Genomic DNA, 19,803 nt, shown 5'->3' on the forward strand with positions numbered 1-19,803 from the left:
GCATTGTGTGAAATCTCGTGAACTGAAAATGCATTTCTTAATATATTAAATGTAAATATTCTGGTTAATTGTTAATATTGTGCCCTGCTCTTATTACAAAAACCTCATTGTAAATCAGGCACATGTGCCCTAAAGAGACTAATATGTTACAATATTATGGATGAAGGTCTCCTTCCCCTTTCCACTGAATCTCCTTGCCAGGGAAAGAGACCCAGATGAGGCCAATACATTGCCAGATAGGTAGGAGAGAAAGTTAAGACGTTTTACCAAACCAATTTCACACAATTTCCAATCAATATATTCACTGACAGATGGCTTCGACCAGGTCATTCATCCACTCACTCTTCCCAGAAGATATAAAATCCTGATTACTGATGGAAGAAGACAGACAAGAGAGCAAAATATTCTACAAAAGCACGTTGTAAAAACTGGGAAAGCAGCAACTTCTAAAATAGAATCCTAGGTCAATGATTCATTTGTATCACTGATGACATTCTTACTATGCCCTGGGTATCACTTGAATCATTAAAGGTGTCCATAAAATATCAGGTAAAGCAATGGTGATCATTTACAATCTCACTTTTAAAGAAATGGACAATTTATCTGTGTAATGATTTGTAGATATGAATTTATTAATTTTGAAAGGAACCACCTTGTTCAAAATAGTTACAAGCTGCACGCTACACTGCAAAATGAACCAAGTCGCATCCAATTACGCACTTCTGTCCGGTTTCCAATGGAATTCCCACCAAAACTTGAGCGGCATTTCTCCAGTCTTCTTCCTTTTCATAGATGGTGGCTAGATGCTGTCTTATAGAAGCCACCTGCAAAATAAAAGCAAGTCATGATGACACACTGAAGATATTTATACTTTCCTGCGCCCCAACCCACCCCACCCCCTGCATGCCCAGAATAACTCATATCATCATATGGTGGATAATCTCTTTTCAAAGCAACATTTAAAAGTAAAACAAACAGCAGAGAATCTACCCAACAGGCTGTATAAATGCTAGTTCATAAGTTATATGAGCAGAATTAGGTAATTTGGCCCATCAGTTCTACTCCACCATTCAATCATGGCTGATCTATCTTTCCCTCTTAAACCCATTCTCTTGCCTTCTACCCATAATCTCCTACACCCCTACTAATCATGATAGTCAAGTCCTGGTCAAGATGATTTATAATCCTCAAAACAAAACCCACTTACTTACAAGTGCTTAACTAAGTAAGTAAGTACTTAGTTAACCAAGTTACCTAACTAAGTAAGTACTTAGTTAACCACTTATTTACAAGTACTTATTGCCTTTGGGAACTACATTGTGCTCTTTGAAGGTAAATATGTGGGTATGTTCTGCAACATTCCACTCTGCAGCACAATATCCTCGGAAACCAACCTGCAATGATGCTTATTTTGTCTCTGCACTGGTAAGCATAAAGGCAGTTTTCCTGCTCCACCTAACGTACTAGCCAAACCTGGAACAATGACTTATTAGTCTTAATGAAGCAAATTATGACGTGAAAATGATGAACAAAAATAAACAGATTAAATCCAAAGGACCAATAAAATGTTTTAAACTGACTTTAGGGCAATCAAATATGAGTTTGATTTGCACTTCATTTAGATAATGTATTGAGAATTTTTTCATCCTCTTTTGGAACAATTCAATACACAATGGACTATAAATCATATGGGGATGATTGGGTTAATGTACGAGGAGCAGTTGATGACTCTGGGTTTGTACTCGCTGGAGCTCTGAAGGATGAGGGGGATTTCCCTGAAGCCTACCGAATATTGAAAGGCCTACATAGAGTGGATGCAGAAAGGATGTTTCCAGTAATGGGAGGGTCTAGGACCAGAGGCCAAAGCCTCAGAATAAAAGGGCAAACCTTTAGAATGGAGATGAGGTGAAATTTCTTTAGCCAGAGGATGGCAAATCTGTGGAATTCGTTGCCACAGACAGCAGTGGAGGCAAAGTCATTGAGTATCATGAAAGCGGAGATTGATAGGTTCTTGATTAGCAAGAATGTCAAAGGATATGGGGAGAAGGCAAGAGAAAGGGACTGAGAGGGAAAAATAGATCAGCATGATTGAATGGTGGGCCAAATGGTCTCATGCTGCTCCAAAAATAGATTTGGTTTGAACACAATTTTTAAGATTGATCATCTTGAGGCCCTAAAGACATTATACGGTGTAATTTCTAGATGACTTAAACTGCATCGGAATGAGTGAGGTATTGACATTCTACTTTGTCTGAAGTATACCTAACCTACAGTTTTTACTATTAAACAGAAACAATATAATATAATATAATATAACAATATAATAAATTTTGAATTTATAAATGCGTCTTGAATAAACCGCTGATACATATTCCTGTTTCCACATTTTCCCTTGGTTGATATAGAGCATAGAGATCTACTCGTGGACTCTGCATCCCTCTGATATAATGTGCTTATACCAACATTGAATATCCACATATTTTATTTACTTTATTAATGAATGAAAGGACATCAACTAAATACTTTCACAATTAAGAGGTTTTTTAAAAAAAACAATTTTGTTTTATTCTCACTGTCTGGCATACCTGTTCTTCAAATGAAATAACTCTAGGCTGGATCTTTTCCAAAGTGAAGTGATAAATTTCTTTGGCTGTACCATCAGGAAGATTTGGTAGATGGGAGCAAAAGTCAGTCAGCAATTGCCGGGAAATCACGAGACTGACATTTTCATTAACCACTGTATGAAAACAGACATGGACAATGAATCACATACCTTCAATAAGTAGATGATGTTAGTAATTTACTGCCACAAGCAGATGCGTTCATTTCTTCACAAAACATAATTCATGATTACCAATGCAAATATTTCTGATCACTGGGTAAATTTATAACCTCTATACTTCTCATTAGTCTGTTGAAAATAAAGGTTGGTGGTTATTAGAAATTACAAAAAATACTACATTCTTGTCAGCGTTCTGTTGTTCAGATTTTTTTGGTGCCTGTCCCTTTAGATCCTCAAGATCAGCGACAGAAAAACCCATGGGAGCACAAGGGATAGCAGATGTTGGAATCTGTAGCAAAAAATGGCAAGCAGCTGGAGGAACTCAGCAGGTCAGGCAGCATCCGTGGAAGGAAATGGACAGTCGACATTTTCAGTCTATATAAAGGGTCTCGATCTGAAGCGTTGACTGTCCATTTCCCTCCATAAATACAATCTAACCCACTTAGTTATTTGAACTGCTTTCCTTCTTTGTAGGAAAAAAATCCTGAATCTGATGCAAATATTTTGGTATCGAAATTTCATCAACGTAATTTTTTCAATTAAATATAACAATTATTTTTTAATTTGTGTGCGAGGTGTGAGACTAGAGACAGAATAACTTCACTTTATAAGTAAATAGACCTGTTCATTGGGCTGAATAGAAATATAATTTACGTTGAGAACCACCATTGAAAAATCCGGCTGAAAAGTTTATAAAATAAGCCCGAATTAGTTATTTATAAATGGTTAACTCTTTTATTTGTTTATCACTTGGACACGAGTCTTTGTATTGTAAGTGTATCAATATCCATGTTATTCAGCTGTCTGAGATTTGACTTTTGAGGTTAAACATTTGAGGTTTAATATAATCTGCTAGCAGATGCTTTTCTGCTGCTGGAGTCAGGAGAGCATTCTTGTAAAACCATGTCAATTCCCTGCAAAATATACATTGGTATGCAAAGCGCACTGTTCATTGTCCCAAGTATGTTATCAAGAGTGTTTAATTGTTCTCTGTACCAGCAACGGAACAATGACATTGAAAGCCTACCAAGACTTCAAGGTAATTGTAGACACTGTGAACGAGTTGGACTTAATGGTTTAAAATAGCCAAAATAATAATGAGTAGGAGAGAAAATATCCATAAATGTTGCAAATTACAGGTGCACAACCTTTTATCCGAAAGCCTTGGGACCAGACACTTGTCGGATTTCGGAATTTTTCGGATTTCCGAATGGAAGATGTTTAGCGTAGATTAGGTAGGTAGCGCGGGCGGCTTGAAAAGTCTGGAGCGGCTGCCTCCTCCCCGGAGACCGGGGAATCGTTGCATAAATGTTAGTCAGTTAGTTTGGAGGGATTTTATGTGGTGGGGGGGGTGAACGGGAAACTTTAATTCTTAGTCCCCTACCTGGTCGGAGAGGCGGGGAGCGGGCAATGCCTTACCGTGTCGCCGTGCAGTAAGCTCCGGAGCGCTGTGGCTGCCGACTCCCAACATCGCGGAGCTGGGGGCTGCGGGCGTCCGGCCGCGGTTGGAGCTCCGACCCCGGCAACTCTACCCCTGGCTGCGCGGCGCTCCAAATCCAGCGCGGCCCGCGGCCGGATGCCCGCAGCCCCAGCGCCGCGATGTTGGGAGTCGGCGGCGTCGCAGCGCTGGGATACCAGCGGGGAGCGGGCAATGCCTTACCAGGTCGCCGTGCGGTAAGCACCGGAGCACTGTGGCCGCCGGCACACAACATGTCAGCGGCCACAGCGGTGCTGGGGCTGCGGGCGTCCGGCCGCGGGCCGCGCTGGATTTGGAGCGCCGCGCAGCCAGGGGTAGAGTTGCCGGGGGGAGCTACAACCGGCGCCGCCCGCGGAAGGACGCCCGCAGCCCCAGCTGGGAGTCGGCGGCCACAGCGCTCCGGAGCTTACTGCACGGCGACCCGGTAAGGCATTGACCACTCCCCGCCTCTCCGACCAGGTATGGGACTAAGAATTAAAGTTTCCCCCTTCACATAAAAGCTCTCCAAACTAACTGACTAACATTTAAGCAATGATTTACAGATGTTTAAGTGTCTCCCCGGTCTCCGGGGAGGAGGCAGCCGCTACAGTAGTACAGACCTGGGTTGACCGTGGGTCGTTTCGGGTCAAGTTTGGCGCCAAACGCGAGCTTTGGTGTGCAGACGACATCCTGGAAAAAATGGCCGGTTTTCGGAGTTTTTCGGTTTCCGGAACTCCGGATAAAAGGTTGTGCACCTGTACAAAGAGTCTGAATCTCTCTAGCCCCTAAGCCATTTTTCCCTATTAATTCTATTGCTTCAGAGATGCTGCCTGTCCCGCTGAGTTACTCCAGGATTTTGTGTCTACCTTCGATGTAAACCAGCGTCTGCAGTTCTTTCCATAAATATAGAGTTCTATACCATAAATATGCAGTTCTATACCATAAAGAGATTTCTTAAGAATGCAATGACCAACTTATAGCAGAACTACACGTGTCAAGCTACTTTAGAGCCCAACTTTGTAAATAAATGGCTCTGTAAACAAGTAATTATTTGGCATTTGGGAAATCTTTGGGAAAAATTCTTGTCTTTGGACCCATGCTGCACAAAATTGTTAAACTATTTACAAAACATACAGTGCCCTCCATAATGTTTGGGACAAAGACCCATCATTTATTTATTTGCCTCTGTACAATTTGAGATTTGTAATAGAAAAAAAAATCACATGTGGTTATAGTGCACATTGTCAGATTTTAATAAAGGCCATTTTTATATATTTTGGTTTCACCATGTAGAATTATGTAACTTAAATTATCGAAGATACATCCCTGCCAGTAAAAACATTATTAGAATGTAAATTACCATTTGTTGAAAAATAAATCCCATCAGCAGCTGTGCATGCACATTAGCTAACTCTAACTCTAACTCTATACCTTCCGTAATCTAAAATCCATTGATCCCCACCATCTCTCTGACCTGCTCTCCACCACTCTCCCCCTGGACTCAACCCCCATCTCACCTGATGATCTCACAAACCATCTCAACTCCACTTTGTCTACCTCCCTTAACACTATGGCCCCCCTCAAAACAAAAACCGTAACTTTCAACACATCTTCACCCTGGTACACACCTGCACTTCGTAAACTGAAACAGACTGGTCGCCGACTTGAACGACTCACAAATAAATCATCTCTCACAGTCCACCTTGAAGCTTACAAACTCCACCTCACTGACTACAAAGATGCCCTCATTGCTGCAAAATCTGCCTACCTCTCCTCCATATTCACCGATCCCTGCCTAAACCACAGAACCCTTTTCTCCACAGTGGGCAACCTCCTCAAGCCTCGAGCCAACACTCTCCCTACCTCTACTCCGGCTCTCTGCAACTCATTCCTACACTTTTTCCCTGATAAAATCAGCACCATCTATCAATCTTTATCCCCTGTACCCGACTCCCCAGCATCTACTCCACCACCTACCAAGGCCCCTCCTTTCAACATCTCCACTGACCTCCTTACCCCTCCTCCACACTGCTTCCTCTCCCAGTTTGACCTGGTCCCCCTATTGAAATCTCCAAACTCATCAGCTCTTCCAAACCCACTACCTGCTCCCTCGACCCTCTCCCCATTCCCCTGCTGAAGTCCTGCCTCCCCGTTCTCTGCCCCTACCTCACTAATCTCTTCAACTCCTCATTGTCCCAAGGAATTGTCCCCTCCGCTTTCAAAACTGCTGCTGTTACACCAATCTTAAAGAAACCTGGTCTTGATCCCTCCTCTCTCATTAACTACCGCCCAATCTCAAACCTCCCCTTTCTTTCAAAAACCCTGGAGCGTATCGTTGCGTCGCAACTTCATTCCCACCTCCTTGCGTATAACCTACTTGAACCCCTCCAATCTGGCTTTCGCCCCCTCCATAGCACAGAAACTGCTCTCCTCAAAGTCCTCAACGACCTCCTCACCTCTGCTGACACTGGTTCCCTCAACATCCTCATCCTCCTCGACCTGAGCGCAGCCTTCGATACAGTGAACCATAACATCCTGCTCACCAGACTCAAAGACCTCGGCATTGAAGGCTCTGCACTCAGTTGGCTCCGTTCCTACCTTTCCAACAGATCCCACTTCATCTCTCTCCACAACCACACCTCTGCTACAGCCACAGTCACTCAAGGCGTTCCCCAAGGCTCCGTACTCGGCCCCCTCCTCTTCATCATCTACATCCTCCCCCTTGGTCAGATACTCCGCCACTTCAACCTGGACTTCCACTGTTACGCTGATGACACCCAGATCTACCTCGGCACCAAATCCCCCCCACAACCCCCCCCCTCTCCCATATCAACTCCTGTTTGTCAGCTATAAAAACCTGGATGCAACATAATTTCCTCAAACTCAACAGCGATAAGACAGAATTCCTCCTCATAGGCTCCAAAGCCACACTCAGCAAAATCAATAACCCCACTCTCACCATCGACGGCACCACTGTCTCCCCATCTCCCCAGGCCCGCAACCTTGGCGTGATCTTTGATTCCACCCTCTCCCTTGAGCCTCACATCCGCCATGTCATTAAAACCTCCTTCTTTCATCTCCGCAACATCGCCAAACTCAGACCCTCTCTCACACCTCCCGCTGCTGAAAGACTCATCCATGCCTTCATCTCCTCCCGACTGGACTACTGCAACTTACTTCTCCTTGGCATCATCTCCACCTACATCAACCGACTCCAACTGGTCCAGAACGCAGCCGCCCGACTCATCACCCACACCAAATCCTGGCATCACATCACTCCAGTCCTCAAACAATTTAACTGGCTTCCCATCTCCCACCGGATCAACTACAAAATCCTGATCCTCACCTACAAAGCCCTCCACCATCTGGCCCCCCCATATCTCACTGACCTCCTCTCCCCCTACCAACCCTCATGGTCCCTCAGATCCACATCAGCCGGTCTCCTCTCCATCCACAAGTCCAACCTCCGCAGTTTTGGGGACAGAGCCTTCTCCAGGGCAGCTCCCAGGCTCTGGAACTCCCTCCCCCAACTGATCCGCAATTCCGTGTCCCTCACCATCTTCCAGTCCCGCCTCAAGACCCATCTCTTCACCTCTGCCTATCCTTAGCCCCACGTCCCCCTCCCTTTTCATCTGTGCATTAATTGCCTCATATTGTGTTTTGTATTGAATTCTGTCTTTACTTTGTGTACTAGTCATGTCTCTACTATTTATTTCATTCCCCTTACATGTTTTTGTTCTACCTGCTAAATTTTTGTAAGGTGTCCTTGAGACTCTTGAAAGGCGCCCATAAATAAAATTTATTATTATTATTATTATACTCCGACTCTATAATTCAAGGCGTGAGGCCGAAGTATTCAAGGAACATCATGGAGATCACGGTGATAATTAAGGATCTCAAGAAATTCGAATGTAGAATTATAGAGTTGCACATCATGAAAACAGGCTCTTCAATCTACGCGACCTACATGCGTATCCACACTATTCCTACTTGCCTACATTTATCCATATCCCTCTATGCTTTTCTCATTGACAGCGCCCTCCATAATGTTTGGGACAAAGACCCATCATTTTTTAATTTGCCTCTGTACTCCACAATTTGAGATTAATAACATTGTTGTTAAGGATCTTGCCATTAACTGTATACTCTCTCCTTACATTCAATCTCCCAAAGCTCCATTTTCCACTTCTCTGCCCATTTCTGTAGCTGATTTATATCCCCCTAATAATTTTTAAAAATCATTAAAATATAAGAAGAAAGAGAGCACTGGTGAGCTCGCTAATCGCAAAGGGACAGACAGGCCAAGGAAGACCTCCACAGCAGATGATAGAAGAATTCTCTCTATAATAAAGAAAAATCCCAAAACACCTGTCTGACAGATCAGAAATACTCTTTAGGAGTCATGTGTGGATTTGTCAATGACCACTTTCCGCAGATGACTTCATGAGCAGAAATACAGAAGCTACACTGCAAGATGCGAATGACTTTTCGGCTTCCTCTCTAGCTTATTCACATCATTTCCTTGGTGTGGTGAGCAGCACTGTAGCCCTCGTACAGCCTAACCAATGTTTTATATAATTGTAATATGTCCCAAACTTTCATACTCAAATGTCTTGGCTGATGAAGGTAAGCATACCATACACCTTCCTCAGCGCTCTGTCCACCTGTGTTCCCCTTTTCGGAAAACTATGTATTCGTACTCCCAGATCTCTATTCAACAAAACTCTCCTGAGCCTGGCCATTCATTGTTTGCTCCCAGACTTGGCATTTGTCCAAGTTAAATTCTATCTGTCAATCTCTTTCCCACTTTCACCAGATCCTGGTGTAACTTTAAACAACTTTCCATACTATCCATTGTGCCACTAATTCTGGGGTCATCCTCACATTGACTAATCACTCCACGTATATCCTTATCCATTATGACAAACACAACAGTTCAGTGCCGATCACTGCGGCACACCAATCCAAAAAACAATATCTCTTACTACAAAGCCAATTTTACATCTAATTGACATGCATATCCTGGATCCCATGTGTTCTAATTTTCCATAATTGCATAGAATATGAGATCTTGTCAAAAGCCTTGGTAAAGTCCATTTAGACAACATCCACTGTCCTAACCTCAGCAATTGGCTTGGTCATCGCTTCAAAACAAAATCATGATTTCTCTTGCACAAAGTTATGCTGATTATCCCTAAATAGTTTTTGCCTTTCCAAATGCACCTCAGAATTATTTCCAATACCTTTCCCACCACTAAGGAAGACCTATCAGCCTATCCCTGCTACTCTTCTTAAATAAAGGCACAATATTAGCTATCCTCCCAATACCTCACCTGTAGCTAACAAAGATACTCAAATTTTGTATTTCGCTTGGGCAGCTTACACCCCAGCAGTATGAAAATTGACTTCTCTAACTTCAAGTAACCCTTGCTTCCCCTCTCTCTCCATCCCTCCTCCTTCCCAGTTCTCTGACCAGTCTTACTGTCTCCACCTATATTTTATCTGTTTGCTTTGTTGTTACCTTCTCCCAGCTAACAATGATCTATTCTACATTTTCCTCGATATTAATTCCTTTTATCCTGTTTTCACACCTTACACTTTCTTATCTACGTACCTCCCTCCCCTGACATCAGTCTGAAGAAGGGTCTCGACCTGAAACCAGCATCTGTGGTTCCTTCCTGTATAAAGATATGAAAATCTCTGCCCCGGGATCCCATAACATCCTGGAATATCCCAGGTCAGGTGACAGGGTCTTTCAATATCTTGAACACCTCTTCCAACGTAATGTTCATATGATCCATGATGTCACTGAACCCTCCTCTGAACTCATTAGCTTCCATAGTAAAGGCAGAGAAGTTTTCATTTAAGATCTTGCCTTTTTCCTATCTCCTCGATGCACCTTAAAGGAATCTACACTCTCCCAAGCCACCCTTTTGTTCTCAATGGACTTATAGAATCTATTAGCATTCTCCTTTATCTTATCTTTTGGCCCATGTTCACCCTGAAGTACACTACTCCAACAGTCCTTATAGCTTTTCAAAAAACTGGGAGACATATTCCCTAAGAGACTTTGTTGATCCTAGTTGCCTATTCCTGATATGTGCCTCCGTTTTTTCTGACCAGACTCAATAACCCTCTTCAACCAAGATTTCTTAATCTTGCCAGCCTTGTCTCTCACTCTATCTGGAACATGCTAATCCCAAACTCTCCCTATCACACTTTTAAAAGTCTTCTACTTGCTAGACCACACGTTTCTTGCATACAGCCTTCTCCAATTTATTTTCAAGAGTTTGTATTTGATGCCATCGAATTTAGCTTTCCCAATTTCTGCAAGTAAGAATTTAATGTTCCATTTCATACACATCTCAATGAAACACTCTTCACTCTTGAACTTAGGGCTTGAACTTGTGGACCAGTCCTATCCTTTTCCATTACTTTCTTAAAGTTAACAGAATTGGTGTCACTTCCCCATTTACTCAACATATATCAATGCTCCTTTCTGCTAATGAAAGAATCCAAATGCCATAAACAACATTTCGCTCCCAAGGAAGAAACATTTCACCTCCTGAAACTTGTAGAACAAAACACTCTACAACCCACTACTTCCTATCATGCTAAGACAATAATGACTGACATGGTACCGGGTCAAAAAAAATGATATGGTACTTAAAAACCACTCCCACCAAGACAAATTCAAAATAGACAGAATTTACTGCTTACGTCAGATGAAAACGATGCTTCCTTCCACTACCCCAGACTCATTTTCCCCTACCCCAATTTTCCGAGGGTCTGCCAGCACTCCTCTTGATATTGAGAGTTCCCACCAGCAAGCAAATTAGCAGAGACTGTCAAATCAAGTTGAATTTATTGTCATGCACACAAGTACGATGAGGTGCAGATACAATGGAAGATTTGCTTGCAGCAGCATCACAGACACATAGACACGGCTCTAACAGATAAAAGATAGGTACCATGCAGTCAGAAACGAGCCATTTATATGAGGAAAATAAGGATTGGCAGAACAATTCAACAAGTACTGTGATTATATATTTTTAGAAGAGAATAAAACTAACTTCCAAGAAATACAAGGAAACTAAAAATCTAACGGAGAGGAGGAATAAGCAAATTAGTGTTAGTAAAAACAAGTACTGGATAAATTATTGAACCTGAAAGTTGATAAATCATCAGATGATAATCTGCATCCCAGAGCAATGGTAGAGAAAACACTTCAAATTTTGCACCATTAATGCAATGGTTGCAACAGATAAGAGTGAGGCAAATATAAAGACACAAAAAAAGGGTAAACAGGAAACAACCGATCAGTTAGTCTAACAACAGCAATAAGGAAAAAACTAACATTTATTATAAAGTATGTGAAAGCAAGACACCAAGAAATTATTAATTTAAATATACAAAATCAACCTTGATATATGAAATAAAAATAGTTTCAGAGCTTTTTGAGGATGTAAATGGTAAGATAAGGGAGAACCAATGCATACGGTGTATTTGGATTTTTCAGAGGCTCTCATGTAAAAGGTTTGTGTGAAAAATTAAAGCGCATGAAATTGGGGGTAATATACTGTCATGAAAGTTATGAGAGGAAATGGAGGAAGATTAAATGGGTCTTTTTTGGGGGTGGCATACAATGACCAGCGTTGTCACAAGGATGAGTGTGAAAGCAGCAGGTGTTCGCAATATATATCAATAATTGGGATGCGAGAAATGTATGTAGCACTTCTCTTCTTGCTAATGAATGAAGCTGGATGGGATGCAATGAGACAAATTAAGAGTACCACTGTGAAAATAATTAGTTTCAGGCAAGTTGTGAAAATGAAGGGGATAATAAAGTGAATGTTGGCTTTAAATGAAAAAAAAAACATTTCAAAAATTATAAAGAGCAGAAGACTGCTGATTTGAACTAAAGTGGGAGAAGGAAGGGACAAATGCTTTCTCAGATTGGGAAGGGAAAGGAAGCAAGGAGAGTTCATTTTAGATTAGAGAGAAACATCATGCAAAGGACAATCTTTTCTTGTTGTAGAGCACAATGCACTTTCAGAACAATACTCACTAGCCTCAACAAAGGCCTTCAAAGCCTCCAACTGTTCAGCTCCTGTGAGCTGCAAAGCCTTTTCCAGGATCTGACGGTACCTGTTAAAGAGCACAAATGGATGACAGATTTTGGGTTTGATTCTTAAAACAAATTGTATTTCAAGCATTTATAAGCATTTTCTAAATCTTACTAAAATAAATGTTATCATTAACATTTAACTGGTAATATATCAATGCTATCTAAATTTCATGTGATTGAGTTCTAAGCCCGATAAACCAGAGGATCTCAAGTTACATTATAGACTTACAGTGAAATCAAATCTAAACAGTGTAAATCACATATTCTGTGAAAATAATTGAATGCTAAATCTATTCGGTAGTGGATTAATATACTCAGTTTTGTCCTTATGTTTTCATTTCTGACAATTCACATAGGCATTGCTATATGAATTGGTTTCTACATTTAAAGAATGAGAATGTTTTTTACTCCAATTTGTGATTTGTCATTGAATTCATTTTGTTTCAATTAAACAATGAAATACAAGTAATATTGGAGATATTCAGCAATAAATCTACGAAAACATGGTTGTGTTAAATGAGGACAAATGAAGCCAAATGTGAGAGGCATAGAAAGGCATTAAAACTGGTTTTAATTTATACATTCCACTATTAATCCTTTTCATGCAATCAATCGGTTAACAAGTTTCACAGAACTACTTCTTCAAGTTATACAAATAGAAAATATGGATTGAAAAATGCTCCATCAGTCAACTATATCCATTACATTTGTAAAGCAACATTACAAATCTACTTTATTTAGAAATCTACTGAAATTTATTTCTGGGGTTTCATTCAAAATAAATTCTCAGATTGTACGCTGTGCACCTCATACAAACTGTTTCCCTTGGTGTGATAATTATTAACCTGGATGCCCATAAAACATCTTAATCATCCAATCATGTGGAGTGATGTTTTTAAGGAAAGCAACATGGCACCAAGTAACCACTAGGTGAAGATTAATCACATGTGAAAATAGCTCTTCAGCCCATTTAATATTGCCCTATTTGATTACCTCCATATATGATCACTAGCACAGCATCTATTCCAAGTGGCTTGGTATCTTCTATGCCTCAGTTTCTGAAACTGATAGAACTGGAACATAGAACAGTAACGGCACAAGAACAGGTCCCTCAGCCCACAATGTCTGTGTGGAACATGATGCCCAGACCAACTTATCTGCTTGAATATAATCCATATTCTTTAATTCCCTGAATATCCATATGCCTATCCAAGTTCTTAAATACCACTATTGTTTCTGCCTCAACTACTAACACCGTCAGTGAGTTCCAGGCACTCACCACTCTGTGAAAAATCTTGCCCCGCACACTCCTTTAAACATTGTTCCTACAACCTTAAAGCTATGCCTTCTGGACTGTCTATCCTATCTATGCCTCTCATAATTTTACATACTTCTATCAGGTCTACCCAGAGAAAACAATCCAAGTCTGTCCAACCTCTCCCTGTATCTAAGCAATCTAGGCAAATCTTCTCTGCCCCTTCCTATAACGTGACGATTTGCATGCAATATTCCAAAAGCAACCTATGCAAAGTCCTATGCAGCTGTACCATAACGTCCTGATTCTTATATGCCCCAACCTATAAAAGCAAGCATACCATATGCTTTCTTTATCACTCGATCTTGCATGTGTTGCCACTTTCAGCGATTTATGGACTTGGACCCCAATATTCCCCTGTACATGAATGCTGTTAATAATGAATTGTATATTTTTCCCTTACATTTGACCTCCCAAATTGCAACACCTCACACTTCAAGTAACTCCATCTGCCATTTCCTGCCCATTTCAGTAGTTGATCTATATCCCGCTGTATACTTTGACAGCCTTCCTCAATGTGCAACCCCAGCAAACTTGGTGTCATCTGCAAACTTACTAACCAACCCATCCACATTTACATCAGTCATTTATATATATCAGAAACAGCAAAGGTCCCAGCAAAGATCCCTGTGGAACCTCCCTGGTCAGACTAACGAGGAATGGGTAATGCTCAACATGCATTCAGAAATATGGAACGGATATCTCTGAGTTTCTCTCTTAATCCATGAAATTTTGATTTGAGACTTTGTTGTTGAAACAGACAAGACAAACTGAACATTTTGAGCAAAAATTTTTTTTTTTTAAATCACTCGTCAATGAAGCCACCCTTACCTTAGCCAAACGCATTACAATACAATACAATATACATTACAATACAAATTTATTGTCATTTGAGCCTCAGTGAGACTCAAACGAAATTTCGTTTACACAGCCATACAAACAAAGACAATGTCCTACAGACATACACACAATTAAATTCACACAAACATCCATCACAGTGAACCACTGTGATGGAAGGCAAAGTCTTTTCTCTCCCCTGCTCGCCATGTCTCTCCCGATGTCCAAGCCCCAGGCGGGTGATGATAACTCCCACGGACATTTTAGGCCGCGCGGGGCGATTTACGGCCCCGCTCCCGGTCTGAAGTACAAGGTTGGAACCCCCACGGGCGATGGTGAGTCCCACGGCCATGAAGCCGTGCCGGGTGATGTACGGTCCGGGTCGTTCCAACCCCGCGACAAGGGCTGGAGTGTCGCGTTGCGGGAGCTCCGGGAAGCGGTCTCTCTCTCCCCCCGGACCTGTGAGCTCCCGATGTCCCAGTCCACCGGACCTGCGGCTGCGTTGCTGGAGCCTCCGAGCCCCAGGAGTCGAGTCGCAGCAGCGAGTCACCACCGCTCCCCACGCTCCGAGGCCGGCCAGCCCCACGATGGTGAGTAGTCCGCAGCTCCGCAGGAAGCATTAGTGCCCTAAGATCAATTTGTCATGGCCTGGGGACCTTCAGATTGCGCCATTCATTAAATCCTTTATTATGAATCTACAACTGTCTATTACTTCTCATTAGAAGGAAAGAAACAGTTACATTGCTTTAGCATCTTTGAAGGGCCAAGGTTGTTCTCATTGGAACTTGGTTGTAGGCTTGAAAAAAATATTTGTTTAAATCCCTATTCAACACACACTGTTATAATTGATGTGGCCATCACAGCATCATTTCATTCTCCATGTTCAGCTATCATCCTTATATTCTTCTAGATTTAAATATAAAACAAAATCGCAAAATAAGGGACCAGCCATTCAGGACAGATGAGAGGAAAGTTCCTTACCCAGTGAGTGCTGAATCTTCAAAATTCACTGGCCAAGAAGGCAGAGGAGGATCAGTTGTCTCGTATATTTAATTTAATATCAATAGGTTTTTGACCTGAAGGAAATCAAAGGACGTGAAGAAAGTGCAGCAAAAAGGCACTGAGTAAAGTATCAGCCATGATCTTACTAAATGATCAAATGGCCAGAAGGGTCACATGGCCTATATCTTTTATTGCACAAAGATTATTCATGGAGTTAGTCATACAGCACTGAAACAGACCCTTCAATCCACAAAGTCTGTGCCAACTCATTTTGATTCAGTTTAGTGTATTGTCATACACACCAGGGGGCAATGACATTCCTTGTTCACATGAAGCTCACAAAGTATAGTAAACAAACAGTCGTGACAAATAGAACAATAAATATGAGTGCAGAAAAGAATGATACAAGATTGTCGTGCAAGCTGAGGTAGTGCAACATTTTTGAAGTAAAACAATGGAATAACCGAAGGAGGTAGAGTTAATAGTAAGAGAACGTGGCAGCACGTCTGAGAATGGGATCTGAAAAAGGTGACAAAGTGCTTGAGTAACTCATCGGTTCAGGAAGCATCCCTGGAGAACATGGATACGTGACGTTTCGAGTCAGGACCCTTTTTCAAACTGTGAGAAAGGTGTCTAACTGCAACAGAGAAACTGTTCTGAAGTATAAATATCAGAGCATTCAAGCTTCTATATCTTCTCCCGTAAGGTGGAGGAAAGAAAAGGGCATGGCCGGGGTGACAGGCATCCTTGACCATACTTCCAGCCTTCGTGATGAGGTTGTGATGAACTGGGCTGTGTTCACCACTCTCTGTATGGTCACCAGTCAAAGTGAAGAGTAGAGCTGTTGCCATGCCCGCTGAGATGCATCGCATCAAATTACTTTCCATTGTGTATCGGTGCAAGTTGCGAGAGAATCCTCATGGACATGCCGAATCTTCCCATCGTCCAAGAAAATAAATACGCTGCTGTGCTTTCTTGACCACATCAGTGTACAGGGACCATGCTGGGTTACTGATGATATGAATGCGAGGAACTTGAAGCTGTTGATCATCTCCACAGCAGCTCCGATGATGAGGACAGGGTTGTGTTCACCCCCTTGCTTCCTGAGGCCAACTACCAACTCTACCATCTTGCTGACCATTTTTTATAAATCCTTCATACTGTGAGAGTCTGTTTTTTGACCTCCAGTGCTTTCGCCACCACCCAGCCTGCACTGCTAGGGAGCAAATTGACGAAGATGCAGATGGATGCTCCATTGGTGTCCTGGATCACCAACTACCTGACTGGACAGCCACAGTATGTCAGGCTGAAGAACTGTGTCTTGGACATGGTAGTGAGCAACACAGGGGCCCCACAGGGGACGGTCCTCTCCCCCTTCCTGTTCACCATCTACACCTCGGACTTCAGATACAACTTGGACTCCTGCCACCTGCATAAGTTTTCAGATGACTCTGCAATTGTGGGCTTCATCAGTGAGGGGAGGGAAGCTGAACACGGAGGTGTAGTCAACGACTTTGTTGAATCACCTGCAGCTCAACACCAACAAGACTAAGCAGTTAATGGTGGACTTTAGGAGGAAAGGAACACCCCTGTCCCCATCAAGCGTGTGGATGTGCAGTGTACCAAGGACTACAAGTACCTTGGAATTTACCTGGACAGCACAGTGGACTGGTCCAGGAACGCCTAGGCCCTGTATAAGAAGGGACGGAGCTGCCTGTACTTTCTGAGGAGGCTCCGCACATTTAACTTCTACAGTAAGATGCTGCAGATGTTCTATCAATTGGTGGTGGGCAGTGCCATCGTCTGCACTGCCGTGTGCTGGGGTAGCAGGGCGAAGGCCGCGGACGGCAACAGAATCAACAATCGCATCAGGAAGGTTGGCTCCGTCCTGGGAGTGGAGCTGAATTGATTGTTGGAGATGATGCTCATCAAACTGTGGAGCATCTAGAACAATACAACTCACCCTCTCCATGACACACTGGTCAACCTGAGGAGCACCTTCAGCAACAGACTGGTTCCAACAGGATGTAGCACAGAACGTCACAAGAGATCCTTTTTACCTGTGGCTATCAAAGTACAACTCCTCCCCCTGTCATGGGTTGGGGTAGACTAACTGACTCCCCCCCCTCATCTTTGCACATCCCCAATCCTGGACATCCCACTCATCACTTTAATTTCATATATCTTGGTGCGTTTTATGACTGTTGGCAGACCAATTTCCCTCCTGGGATAAATAAAATTCTATTGTATCATATTAATCCCATTTTATTCTTCCCACATTCCCATCGACTCCTCCAAATTCTGCCACTCACAGTTGGTGCGACTTAGTGTCCATATCATCAACTGGCTGTCTTTAATACGCAAAAGGTAATCAGTGCAACTGGAGAAACCACACGTGATCGTAGGAAGAACATGGAATCACTACCTAAACAGCAAGTGGTCATCTCTTTTGAACTTTATCCTTCTGACCTTCAAGCTATTCCCTCTAATCTTTAACATTTCTATCCTGGGAGAAATGTTCTAACTGGGACATTGAATATATTACACCATCTCATCATGGCCTTATAGATTTCTTTGGAAATCTTCCTCAAAGAAGTAAAGAAGAATCTTCAAATATTTTTAAGGCAGATTGATTCTTGAAAAATGATGTAAAATAGAATGGGTGGTTGAAGTTACAGTCAAATCAGCCATGATCTATTTACATGGTGTACTAATCTCAAGAGCCTTAACACTGCTGCCACCCCCCCCCCCCCCCCAACAGTAAGCCACAAATGGGCATAAACTTTGTTTCTCCAAATTTGGAGAACTATGCCATGCATTCTTATATTTTAATGACGTTCCAGTGAAAATTATTAAATTAATTACCACACCTTCCATAAGAAAATGTTTTAAAGTAATTTTAGCTTTAGTGTAATAATAACTGGTGTTGGAACATATGGCAGATTCAAATGATCATAGGATCATATGTGATAAGAGGAGAATTCGGCCATTCAGCCCATCAATCATGGCTGATCTATCTTTCCCTCTCAAACCCCATTCTCCTGCCTCTTCCCCATAACCTCTGACACCCATACTAATCAAGAGTCAATCTATCTCTGCCTTGATAGAATTCTATCCAGAATTTGTGCAACGGTATTATTAACTTAATTTTAATTGATAAAGTTTCCTTTTTAGAAGTGTCCTTTTTAACACCCCCCCCCCACCCCCGATATTCATGTCCTACTAAATCAGCACCTTCTTCTAGTGAGATAATCCATTTTCTCCTTTTCTTTAACTCCACTTATGCTTTCTTCCCCACGTCAACATCCTTGAGTTTACAATTCAAAAATGTTCCATTCATTCATAATTAACACACCTAGTATCATGCTCATATGTAGTAGAACTGGGTGTGATCATTTACAGTGGACAACCATGGGTCGGTTCTTTTTTCAGCCATGACACGTGGAAATGAGCAGTTGCACATTTGTCTGTCGAGGATATTATAACATGGGTAAAATCTATCATCCCTCTTCCCCCACTGGCTGCAAATAGTGTCAACGATACTATTCTTGTCAATTAATTCAAGGGGGCGTGAACAATGTCCCGCTGGATGAGGCTGGAGACTGAATCAATGATGATGGTCCCTCCACGGTTCCGGGGAAGAGGGAAGGGGCACATCTTGAGTGTGGAGGTGAAATCCCTACTTTAAATGATTTTAAGGAACAGCTACTTGCCGTGTGCGAGCACGTACAGGGCGTCCGGTGGGGCCCGGGTGCCGCTGCAGGGCTGCCGGCCCGGGGGACGGGGCTGAGGACCGACATGTCCGCGGGCCGCTCTCACTCAGGCCACAGCTCCGTCAGTGCCCCTGTGACCGCCCTCCCTCTCTCTCGCCCCCAACCTTGTGCGTCCCCTTCCCGAACTCACTTTCCGGCCAGGTCCTTGTGCGAGCCGCTGGAGTTCATCAGCACCACCAGCTCCTGCCTCATCGCCGCCGCCGCCGCCATGTTCCCCCCCGACACAGCCACGACAAGGAGCGGCGAGGGCGCCAAGAGCGTCGTCCTCTCCCCCACCCCCCGGCCAACATCCAACAACAGCGCCACCTGCTATCTGGAGGCCAGCATTGCAGCTCCGAGAGACCACAGTTGGAACCAAAGATCATAGAGCGGAGCAAAGATCTTTGATCTGGAGGGCATCCGTAACATCCGGTATATGTTATTAATGCAAGAAACGCGTACTTTCCTACCTGTTAATAACCGCCAAAATGTTGGATTTTTGCGCTGAAAAAAATCGGGGTAAGTGTGAGA

General features: G+C 42.7%; 1 protein-coding gene across 1 annotated transcript in view; it reads right to left on the bottom strand.

Annotated features, from left to right (window-relative positions):
- The window catches only part of cops4 (COP9 signalosome subunit 4), a 53,693-nt gene extending 34,112 nt beyond the window's left edge, over nucleotides 1-19,581 (bottom strand). The window contains exons 1-4 of the mRNA XM_033024947.1: nucleotides 19,424-19,581; nucleotides 12,307-12,386; nucleotides 2,586-2,737; nucleotides 721-824 (exon numbers count right to left, since the gene is read on the bottom strand). Coding sequence (XP_032880838.1) covers nucleotides 721-824; nucleotides 2,586-2,737; nucleotides 12,307-12,386; nucleotides 19,424-19,503 — 416 coding nt within the window. The 5' untranslated portion in view covers nucleotides 19,504-19,581. The remainder of the gene's footprint in view (nucleotides 1-720; nucleotides 825-2,585; nucleotides 2,738-12,306; nucleotides 12,387-19,423) is intronic.
- Between the last annotated feature and the right edge of the window lie 222 nt (nucleotides 19,582-19,803).

Source organism: Amblyraja radiata, chromosome 1 (genome assembly GCF_010909765.2).
Source record: "Amblyraja radiata isolate CabotCenter1 chromosome 1, sAmbRad1.1.pri, whole genome shotgun sequence".
NCBI classification, from domain to species: domain Eukaryota; kingdom Metazoa; phylum Chordata; class Chondrichthyes; order Rajiformes; family Rajidae; genus Amblyraja; species Amblyraja radiata.